General features: G+C 42.7%; 1 protein-coding gene across 1 annotated transcript in view; it reads right to left on the reverse strand.

Moving 5' to 3' along the window:
• Positions 1–12198, reverse strand: part of LOC122366688 (TATA-binding protein-associated factor 172-like) — a gene marked incomplete at its 5' end in the record, with an annotated part of 326392 nt that overhangs the window by 228180 nt on the left and 86014 nt on the right. The window contains one exon of the mRNA XM_043339202.1: positions 6877–7201. Within this exon, the coding sequence (XP_043195137.1) occupies positions 6877–7201 (325 nt within the window). The remainder of the gene's footprint in view (positions 1–6876; positions 7202–12198) is intronic.

Below are 12198 nucleotides of genomic sequence, written 5' to 3' on the forward strand. Positions count from 1 at the left end.
TATGCTGAAGTGTGGGTGGCCTGAGGTCGACCATGCCTGGTAAAGAACTGTTGTTTGTGTAAACACCATGCAGAGGTGTTTTCAAATAAATTTTAGTGATGTAATGTATCATTCTTTGAACTGAGTTGCTGATGGCGGATGAAAGCGGAAGTGCTGCATGTTGAATAAGAAATGCTCTGTTGTGCTTTTAAGCTTATGTTAGATTTTATAGATGGCTTAGTTTTCCTGCAGATTTCATCTTAAAGCTGTCAATAGTGTTTTACCTTTGTTTCCTGGGAGCAGATCCAGCTACTAACATGAGCATGGGACTGGGCCTTTGTACCACAGTCGCTGCGCTGCTTGTCAAAACCTAGGTAATGTGCCTTGTTAGGCCATGCTGTGCATTTTTTAAACCTTTAAGAGTACAGGGTGTCTCAAAAGTTCGTTCACAGGTACCAGCCATGCTTTTTTGTCAAGAATTCTGAATCAACAAGAAATTAACCGTCGAAATTTTGCATGGGCATTGGTGACAACCTTCCTCAAGCAGTCTCATTGTTTTCAAGTGCATTCGACCCTTCATGAGCTCACAAAAAGGGTTCACCTCTGACCATGGGTCAGGCACGAAAATGTAGGTTGCAAAGTCGGGTATGTTGAAAGACAAATTATAATTTAAAATTGTTTATAATATCTATAACGCTAATTTTTGGGGACAATAACACAAAAATCGTCAATGCCAAGGACACCTGACCCTCCAAAAGTGTCAGTTATTGTAAAATTTTATCTAACGAAGTTTCAAGAGGCAGATCTGCAGCGAATAATTTTCTTTTAAACACAAAATCCCGATAAAACCACACGATGGACAGGTTTGGGCTGTTAACAAAGCAGAACATCTCCCGAGGAAAACAGTCCGCAACCGAGCGAAGGTCTTGGCATGGGGAATGACGAGCGCTTGGAATTTGCAAAATTTGCACAATGTGTCTGAGAAACAGACGTCCGACACATTCTGCTACCATATGATGCGAAAAATTACTCCTGGCACTTCCCGTTTGTTCAGGACTGGGGTCGTTTTGAAAAGGAAAATGGCGCTTGGGATGTCGGCGCCAGTCATTCATGAAGGAGTTAGCGCCAGAGAATGCCTACAAAATACTCAAGAATGGTGTCGATGCAAGCTGTCGGCTTTCAGGGAAAATCAGATGTTGCCGGGGAGCTAGTCAAAACTAAATCCGACGCAGAAACTGCAGGGGATTCCCCTGCAAGAGCTTGAAAGCTGGTAACCTTTTATCAGCCTCCGGCAGCTGACGGAGCAACAAAAATCGGTATGGGCAAATATTTTTGGAGATACAGCAAAGGGGTTGGTTTCCAACCTTCTTAATCAGTTGTCAAAGCATGCATATTTGTCTAGTGTACACACAGACACCAAAACCTTATACTTTTGGCCGGTTCTTATATGCTTTATTGGCATGGGAAATATGTGAACGAACTTTTGAGACACCCTGTACTTTGTGATCATTGACACACATATTGCACCTGACAAACTGAAACAGCAGCAAAATCACACCCCATCCTTACCTCTGTGCAGTGTCACCCAACAGACAACAGGGCTTTAAAACAGGCAGGTTCCGCATTCAAGTCGCTTCTTGCAACTATTTGACTAATGTTAGGACAATAGACGTGGTGTACAGGGAAGGCGTGTTCTGTGTAGCTCTTGAAAAATGAAGTCATGCCTAAAATTCAGTTTAGAATATTACAATTACAAATAACTTGGATAAAAGTTGCAAAACATGAACTCTGACTGGTCAGTTGAAATGTCTTGAGTCAGTGAACCACGCCTGGGCTGGAGGTGATCAGTTCCCTGACTTGCTCGACCTCGGGCAGGAGCTGTGGTACTTGTACATGGACAAATTGAATAGATGCTAGCCTAGATCATGTCGTGGCTGCAGTCCAAGACATGTTCACTAGTTGCTGTTGCTGCCGCCGCCTGCTGCTGCCCTGCGTACCAGCTGGCAGCTCACTGCTGGACTGTTTGCGCGCCAGGCATCCTACTGGACTAGTGGGGTGGGTCGCAGATCTTTGAGAGTGAAACGTTTGGTCTATGTAAATGTAGCTGAAACTCTTACAAATAATCTAATAAAAAGGCAAAACTTCAGAGGACTCCATTGGTGTCTCAGTGGTGACAATCAGAACTTGATCAGAACTGTTATCATGCTGAATGCTGAAACTGAGAATAGGGCTGAGCTGGTGGGCTAGAATTTAATATGCAGGCTTACAAGGACCCCAGTTAATCCACAAATTTGTCAGACTTGCCTGTAGGCAAATTTATGCAGATGAAATGTTTCTGGCAGATAGCCCGGAGGCAAAATGCTATTCAAGCTTGTTCCGCAGCTCGTTGCGTTCCACATGAGCCACTAAATCAGAGTCACACAACTCTGCCAAATGTGCTGAAAGGCCACGATTTTTCCAATAGGTAGGTATATTTATTATTTTTCACAGACACAACAAAAATACAAATGCAGTTCACTACAATTCATTCTGCTTCAATTACAATTGCTGGAATGTGTTTTGCAGACTTATTATATTGAATCTTGAACAGACTATATTATATTACTTTGCTCATGGGCCCAGGCCAGTACTGCAGAGTATGGCTCGCAGGTTGCCAAGGAGCACTGGCCCAACTCCCAAGCTCAAAATTGACACAAACCCTTCAAACAGAGCCCGAACATTCACACCAGAGGGGGCTGAGGCCTGAGAGAACACAAAAAATGCACCAAACCCCAAAATGGCCAGTCAAAATCTGCACTGACCTCAAATCCCCACAATGCTACACATCTGCACCACAGCAAGCCAAATTCGCACCCCGCTACACTACATCCGCACCACACTAAACCAAATCCGCACCGCACCACACTTAAATCCGCACCAGACGAAGGAGTCCGCACTGACAAAATCTAGACAAAATTGCCCTACTTTGCAGTCTGGCTCATGGCTATATCCATTGTGATTCTTAGGTCTGATTATTGAAGTTGAGCTCACTTCCATCATCCATGTGCCCAAGACATTGTGGGCAGCATCAATAATCAAACATCAATACCTATCTTGCTTTTGCTTATTAGGGAGCATTTTATAACTTCTTAAAAATGATAAATAAGGCCTTGCTGATATTCTTTGCAGTTTGCAACCTTCTCCTGGACAAAGTTCAAGCTTCAATTTTCCAATTTTCATTTCTTCAATCCTTTCCATGAACATTGAACATGTTTACCAATTTCCTGAGTTCATGCGCAATGTTTGTACTATTCGCGGCAGAAGCGTAACAAAACTTTGTGCCACCGATTTGGCAGCTAGGAAAAAAACTTTGCCCGATAAAAAAAAAACAATCATATGACGTAATCGATCCAAAAGCTTTAAATTTGAATTTTTAAACAATTAGCCAACTATGGGCCGAATGTTTGCCAATTTCGTGTAAAGGGGCCCATAATCTATGTCTTGCAACACAAGAACAGTATATCAAAGCAATTTTTTGAAGGTGGGACAGTCCCTTTAACGATGCTTCAGGCTCTTCCTTTTTTGTGTGTACTGCGGACAACACAAGAAATAATGGGGCACTGATTCTGTAAGGGAATTGCGCTTACAATATGGTGAATCTACCAAAGGTGAATTGATTTGACACAAATGAGAGTTTAAGCTGGGCATACCGAGCCTGAGGCGAGTGTGCAAAATGTTATCCCCCGTAGTTCCCAAGCTATAATAAAACAAAGGTTTCGCTACCCCATACATCTTCTCTAAGGTTTGTTTAAATTCAATAGAATTTCTGATTGATTTAGTTTGTTCTGACAGTCGATTCCATCCTTTAATGATCGAAGGAAAAAAAATGAGTTTTTGAAGGAAGATAAGCGATTGAATGGTACATGAATGCTTCGAGAGTTCCTGAGGTCACGCTGAGTGTGTTCATAGCTTGTGCCGGGGATAACGTCTAATCGATACCGAGGCGCGTGGTGTTTGATTTTGTGAAATAATTTAAGTGTGCTTATTTCTCTTCTTGTATGCAATATTGTAAGTCCTAATTCTACTAGCAGTGAATTTGTTGGTGTCCTTCGAAAAGCTCCGGTTATAAGCCTTGCTGCTCTGTTTTGAACCCTTTCTATGTTTAAAGAGTCTCTAAAGGTAAGGGAGTCATGAAAGACTGCATCTCCATAATCAACTAGGGATCGTACGTATGTCAAGTAGATTTGTTTCAGAACAAGTCGAGGGATGAATTTCGCCACGGAGCACAGTGGAGCTCGTGCAGCATATGCTCTTCTTACTGTCATCTATTCTTCCGGTAAGCATCGGGAGTACCTCTCAATGTCGTAGTACCATCAATTTCCAAATGTGTAGAAAATTTAGTGTTCGGCGAGATCTAACGTCCGTGACCAAATCCAAGTTCGTGACTATTTACCTTTAAGGTTTAAACATACATTTTGCATACATTTGGAAATTTTTGGGCCTCATTTTCACGTTTTCACGACGTGATGCGGTTCCCCATCATTTAAACCGATTCTAAACTTGAAGGTAAATAGTCACGAACTTGGATTCAGTCACGGACGTTAGATCTCGATGGCTCTACATTTTCTACACATTTGGAAATTGATGGGGTTTTATCTTCACGACGTTATGCGCTTTCCCGTCATTTAAATCGTACTTTAACCCGCGCCTTGGTGGGGGGGGGGCTATTTTTTGCCCCCTCCAGACTTTTCGATATATCTCCAGAACCGCTGCGCCGATCGTCACTAAACTTTCAGTACCCTCCCGGACATCAATTTTACACATTGTGACCCAACAAATTTCCAAAGGCTACGCGATATGTTGGCCGGAAATGACGTCAGAGTAACGTCATGTTCTGCCGTTTTCGACCAAAAAAAGGGTTTCGCGGCAAACGCTATCAGGCATAAAGCTTTGCAAATACAGAAAAACGATTAAGATGGGAAAAGCTGTAGAATTGACAGCGCTACAAAACTGCTCTCTCGAATTTTGGAAAATTTTTGGATTTTGACCCCCAAAAATAAAAAAAAATATTTTTTTGAATATTATAGCAGAAAAATCCAAAAAGTTTTTTGAATTTCGAAAAAAAACGGAATGTATGTGATAGTCCTTACCACCTTCTATCCACATACCAAATTTGAGATCGATACCTCTTTTTTTGGCCAAGTTATCCCTATTAGTGGCAGGCTCCTGGCTACCCCATATTAGTGGCAGGGGGGGCTGTTTACGACCCCCCTTGATATCTCGAGATCTAACGGGCCGATTTTCAAAATTCAAACGGCATTCGATTTCGCTCAACGAGATCTACATTTCTAAAAAAAATAAAATTAAAAAATGTCAATAGGGGGTAGAGGGGGGTAAAAACGGGCAAATTGCAGATACATTTTAGACTGTTTATCACGGCCAGTTTTCTGAACCAATCTTAACGCAACTTTTGCCGATCGATAGAGAATGAACCAGGAATTCACATGGATCCTAAAAATATGCATTTTCAAAAATCATAGGCGGATACAGATCATTGAGATTGGGGGTACACAAAAAGTATAGTAAATAAGGTTTTTGTTGGTACTGTTTCTAAAAAGGGTGGCAATGGTCTTGTTATGTTACAATTTTCTCATGAGAGAACGACTAAAATTGTATTGGTCATGCATAGGCGGTGTCAGGGCACCTATGTTGGGAGGTAAAAAATAACCCCCCTTTTTGGACGCCTGGGCCCGCCTATTATAGCAAAAACGTGTCAAAAGAGGATGCACAATAACTTTGTATATGTTATCACATGATACCTTTCATTCACTGTTCGTAAAACTGGTGCAGCATCGTGATCTTCGCCCAAATGACTCGCTTCACGAATAGGACCCCCCAATTCCCAGTGCTCTGGAGCCGCCCCTGGTAAAGTTATGAACTTGAAATTTTCAGGGAATGTGCCCAATTTAGTTTTAGGAAAAGTCAGAAAATTTCAGCATCGTAGCTTCAGCGGTTTCAGAGATATTCCCGAAAAACCTGAGGGGTGGATAAAAACAACCCCCCCTGCCACTAATAGGGTTATAGCGAAAAAAAAAACTGTTCAAAATTAATGACGTCAAATTTTCTAACTCAATTTTTTGCAATTCTAGATCCCGTAACGCAAAACAAAGACCACCATTAGACTCCCGGTAACGAGGTGCATCGAATCAATAGCCAAAACCATTAACTTTAAAATTTGACCTTTGTTGACCTGACCTTGATCTGACCTTCCCCAGACAGTGACCTTAGCAGTACCTGATGGTCTTATAACCAACACCATTGAGTTGGAAATGAAAAATTGGTCATAAAACATGCATCGCACAACCTTAGTAAAGTTGGGTTCATGTGCCCCTTGTTCATGTTCATCAACCCTTGGTGACCTGACCTGGTATTGCCAGTGACCTCTAATAGCAACATAGTTATGTACTGGGCAACTGACGCCCTATCGCTGATTCTCGACAAAACGCGTTTTCCTCGATGCTATAGCGCATTCCCTAGAAGACCCGTGAACGGCGAAACATTTCATCTTTGGCCTGACCTGTGACGTCATCAGTGACCCCGAGGTCAATGAAATTTGGTTTCCTTTATCAAATTTGACGGGCCTTTCAAACGCCGTTTGAATTTTGCGAATCCGTCCAGTAGTTTCGGAGATATGAGGGGGGGGGGGCAAAAATACCCCCCCCCCCCACCAGGTCGCGTTATAAACAGACCCCACCAGGGCGCGGGTTAAACATGAAGAACTCGTCAAAGGTTAAAATAAGTGTCATATTCGTGTTCAGCATGGTCGATTCAACCTTAAGTTCTGAGTAAATTTGAATTCGTCGCTGAATACGTATGCGTAATGCGTATACGTCGCTAAGGTCACGGACATTGGCTCACCTCGGATGGCGGCCTGGAGCAGGGTGCGCAGCCGTTCGGGCGGCAGCTGGTGGCCGCGGACAGCCAGCAGGTAGCGCAGCGCCAGGTGGCCGCCGTGGCGCACCTCCCACTCGGGTCGGCGCAGCAGCAGCAGCAGCACGGCCGCCAGCTCCAGCACGGAGCCCACCGGCAGCAGGTGCAGCGCGGCGGCCAGCGCTTGTGCAGCCGTCTCGCGCACCGGTGCCACCACCTGATCGGCCACGTAGTCGCCGAATCGGTCCAGTGCCAGTAGGCGCACCAGGCGCAAAGCCAGGTCCTCCAGGCGCAGCCGGTGTCGCTCAGTCATCTGGCAGCCACAGGGTAGACCGCTCAGCATCCATACCAGCCTGGTGTTCGATTCACTCGTGATTGAATCGATTGAACTGAATCAAACAAAATGTGTTGAATCGAAAAGGTTTGATTCACCGTCAGGTAGAGGTCTGCACCGGTCGGCTGCAGCCGCGGCTGGCTGCAGCCCCACGGCTGTGGGCCGGGGCGGCTGCAAATATCTCCAAGAACACGGCTACGGCTGTGGCCACGGCTGTGTGATTTCAAGCTCAATCTCAAGTACTCAAATTCAAATATGAAATTTTAAATCCTTAATCTTACATTCTGATAACCAGTCTAGCATGTAAAAATCATGCAAAGAATGCCCAGCAACATTGAAAGTGGTGAAGCCTTTGAAAACCTGTAATGGTTTTATCATTTGCCATCATAAGAAGGGGAGTTTGCACTCTGGTACAGAATACTAATTATAGGTACCAATTGTTCCTTCATCATCATGAGCTTGACAGCTTCTTAAAAGGCTGAAGCTCTGCTTGAGGCTCATGATGAATAATAATAATATAAGAATAACCAATAATATAACTATAATAATATAACTTTTTGGCTCCTATTTCTGATTTATATTATGAGGTTACTGGTTGAGCTTGACAGCTTCAGAAAATGCACCATGTTGCATTGTCATTTGTCACATCCCTTTCAAATCAAAGAGCACCCTACATTGAAGACAAGCGTTCAATAATTCTTTCAGGTAATAAAAAAGAAATAACGCCTAGGTAAAGGCAGGTAAAGGCTTCATAAAATATTATCTAAAATAACTCTTAAGGTCGCCGTCCACTGCACATTGGCATCCGCCGAAAGTACGCGTGTAATCGTCGATAAGCGCGTATTCTCGGCGTTCGCTGAAATGACGCCGTCCACTGCACAAAAACATCGGCAGAGATGCTCAAAGCACGGCTCAAAGGACCCACCGGCCGAGGCCGTATACAATAGAATGAAAAATATAATTACTGGCTCGCCTGCCCGTCAGTTACTTCGTACTAACCACGGTGACTATAAATAGTTCTAACGAATAGTGTTTTAACCAAGGCTATTGAACCGATTTTTAACCACTTTGACTATTGACAACAAATCTTCGGTTATAGAAGAATGGTTAGCCGTTTGTTTACATCGGTGACCTTGAAAGATGACGTCAGCGGGTGCCTACTAGAGGTGTCAATCGGAACCGAAAATTTTGGAATTCCGAAAATTTCCGAATTCCGATTCGGAAATCGGACGGAAAAGTGACAAACACATCGGACATATTCGGAAAACTGGTTGAAAATTACAAATTTATTAAATAAGCTCAAGTTCAAACTTATTTCCATTATCAATATGCAAATTGCAAAACATGTCATCAAAATTGGCAGGGGACTAGGGTTACCCGCGTGCTCCGCAACGCGAAGAAGGGTTATTTTTGACCCGTGGGTATTGGGTTGGTCTGTGTCGATTTGGTTGGTATCCATTTCGTTCGATTGCTTTTTGACGGCAAAACATTTTGTAGTGAAACAAAAAAGATCCATCGCATCGAGGTGCCCGTGTCGTATTATCATGCGTTCTTCTATAGAATGATTGGAAAACTGACGTGAAGTCTTTTGAGGGCCATCGATGAATTTCGCTAAAATGACAATGTAATGGTTCGGAACATTTACATTTTTTAAGAATTCTGTTGCTCATCATGCAAAAATGAAGAGTGAATATTGGACAGAATTGAATGCTCTATCCAATGGTATCATATTTAATTGCCAAAGGTATCAGGTTATGCAGCAAAAGCCGTGTAATTAATAAAGTGACACATCATTGACAAACACCATTTTCTCCCGTGATTTGCACCACCTTGATTTGGATCAATCAGCTTTTCTTAATTTTTATATGAGAGGCGGTACATTTCTCTTGCCAACAGGCGTTGTTCCAACTCGCTCCGTTTAACGGTCGCCTAAAATTAAAATCAATTCCAAAATCCGTCTAAAACCGCAATTTTTTCAACAAAAGTACCAACATGGGTGCACGTGGCGCGTGCTATCCTCTGCATTGCACACCATTCAATAGCCCGTTCAATTCTGTATACGATGCTGTTTTCCCCGTGCCGGTCGGATCCCTGGTCACCAAGATATTGCACGGGGACTGGACCCGTGTCGGCCAAAATTAGCCGTTTTCGCCCGATTTCGCACGCCGATTTACACATGTAAAGTCTATGACGCGAATTTGCACTTTTTGGGCACGCGCCACGCGCTCACTAACGACCCGATCGAGCTGAGACCCCTCAAAGGCACGTCGCGCATCCTTGATCTATAAGTTGTGCAAATTTCACCGGGCTAGGTGCAACGGTCTGGCCTGTAGTCCACGCAAAGCAGCACCAAGTCGGGACCTCGGTAACGGACAGACGCACCCTCCTCAAATAGTAATATAGATAGGAGGTTCATAGTCATACATCATTCATAATTATAGTGCAGGTTGAACATAAACATAATTGCATGTAGCAGGTAGCTCTGAGTCAAATATAGGTATACCTACCGTACCTACCTACCTATACTGTGCCAACTTTTAACTCTAAATTTGAAAATGTGTTTACGAATGGCAATAGCCAATAGGTGACGTTGTCAGCAAGTCCATCATTAGATAACACAGGTAATAGGTATGAATATGATGTACAATCATTGACCTGTGGGAAGCACTAGACACCAAAGCAGTAAAGGAGGAAACCCAAAAATAGATTTGCCTCACTTGAAAGTTAACAGAAAAGAGGCTGAAGAAAATTGCAAATATCAAGGTGTGCCAAGTAGCACAAGAGTCTTACCTAGAACTTCCTATCATAAAATTATCCCCTTCCACCCCTTCCCCCCAAAAAACATCCGTGCCGAAATATCGAATACAATGCTACAAAGTATGCCGATAGCCTATCCAAATTCCAAATGATCCAAATTAACTGTTACCAAAAGATGATGAAATGCGGCGAAAGCGTCATAAATGTAACCTAAGGAAAGATGGCCCCCGGATGACAATCAGAGGAGACAAATAATGACGTCTAAAATTAAAAATACAGTCAGTTTGCTTAACAACTGAATAATTTTCAAAAAACTATAACATTTTTCAATGCATATTGAATAAAAATTAAACAACTAATTGTAAATGCACTTCAATAGGACAAATTATCTGATAATGACGTCATATTATTGATTTACATTTACATCATCGACTCAAAGCCGGATACCATGTTCCATTCTACCGAGAATGGTAGCATGAAATGTGTTTTCCATTCTACCAAGGATTACAACTTATTTTTGCTTGTGAATTTTAGTGAATTTGTGTTGAATCACAGCAAGTATTTTTATTTTTGTGATCGCTTATTTTGTTTCGATATTCAGAGATGTGTGGCCCAGTGAAGAGCAGTTTCTTCTTACATGAACTTGAACTACTTTGCTTCTGCAAGAAGTGTTCTACTTTACATGTCAGCCATTGTAATGTAAGATGAAGATATGCATTATTTAGCTTCTTGCATTATTGCTGCATTAATTCATCATCAAGTGGCTTAGTGTCAAAGGGATGCGGCAAAAAGTCAATATTTGAGAACGCAAGTTTGAGGGATAAGGCAATGTTTTGCATTATTCCTGCTTACTCAGCTTCAGTTGTAGGCTGTAGCACATTTTGAAGCAGAATAGGCTTGTCTCAATATGCTGTGTTTGTGTTGTATATCAGATTAGGCCTCTTGCCCAAATGCCCATTCCCTACTCCATATGATATTGCTTCAACATTTTAAGTTGGCAATATTTTGCTCTCAAAGCCAGATGGCGGATATCTGTTATTTAGTTATCATGTGGTGCATAATAACATGTACATAATATAGATCAATTCCCCCATCCTCTCTTTCCATATCCAGCTTTCGGACAGTTTTCGGACAAATCCATGCCTTGGACATTTTTTGGACAAAGGTGAGCTAGGATTTTGGACATTGGACGGACATCGGACAAGAAATTTCTGAAATTGACACCTCTAGTGCCTACCAATCTTCGCCAATATTTATCTTCGAGGATTTTATCCTCTAAGGCAGTTTGATATTAAACTTTTGGGCTCCCTTAGAGCATAAAAAAGATTATTTACTGCACAGCAATGTCTTAAAAATCGACAAAACCTTGACATCCCGTGACGTCATCTGTCTCCTGAGCCCTCCTTACGTGACCCAGGGTATATTGAGTGAAGGGTAGGACGAACTTTGGTAGGAATTTCTAGTATAACTACTAGAAAACCTACTATATGTGGTCGGGACTAGCAAAAAATTAGTTCAAACTAGAATATGGTAGCGCTTATGGTTGGCAGTCATGACGCGCACGTGACATTCATTTCTTAAATTTCTTAAATAACAGGTTTTAGGGGCCGATTAGTGGGCAAATACATTCAATTAGCTGTTAATAATAGATTATACAAACATTCAAAAATCTACATCACGCAATTCTAGCCAAAATCACGCGGCGCTCCCAAGATTCGAACTCACGACCCTCGGATCCGTAGCCCGATTCGCTACCGACTGCGCTACCGAGGACCGCGCGCCGACGATCGGAGAGTCGGATCGCGGGTGCTGGCGTGCAGAGAAATCTTTACCCTGTACGCCGTAGAAGATCGGCTGGGTTTCGTGAAAAATGGTAGAGGAATTGTCGAAGAAAATTCATCGATCAATCCGCATCGAATGATATATATATATATATGTTGACCTCGAAAGGTCAAGGTCAAAGGTTGACCTCAGGTCACGTGACCTCGAGGTCATCATGTATATCATTCGATGCGTCTTGACGAGCTGAACACAATGAGACCATCCACGCGTCTGTATCTTGTTCCTGTACGGAGTTATTGGCCAAAAACCTTTGGTGACCTTTGATGACGTCACATGACCTCACAGCTGCCCAACAGCAAAACAGACCTCAAGGTAGTGAAGGTTGATCGTATATGAAGTCATGTATGGTATATGGGGCCATTCCGACCCGTTTTAGT

The sequence above is a fragment of the Amphibalanus amphitrite genome, unplaced genomic scaffold (assembly GCF_019059575.1).
Source record: "Amphibalanus amphitrite isolate SeventyFive unplaced genomic scaffold, NRLGWU_Aamphi_draft 000824F_arrow, whole genome shotgun sequence".
NCBI classification, from domain to species: Eukaryota; Metazoa; Arthropoda; class Thecostraca; order Balanomorpha; family Balanidae; genus Amphibalanus; species Amphibalanus amphitrite.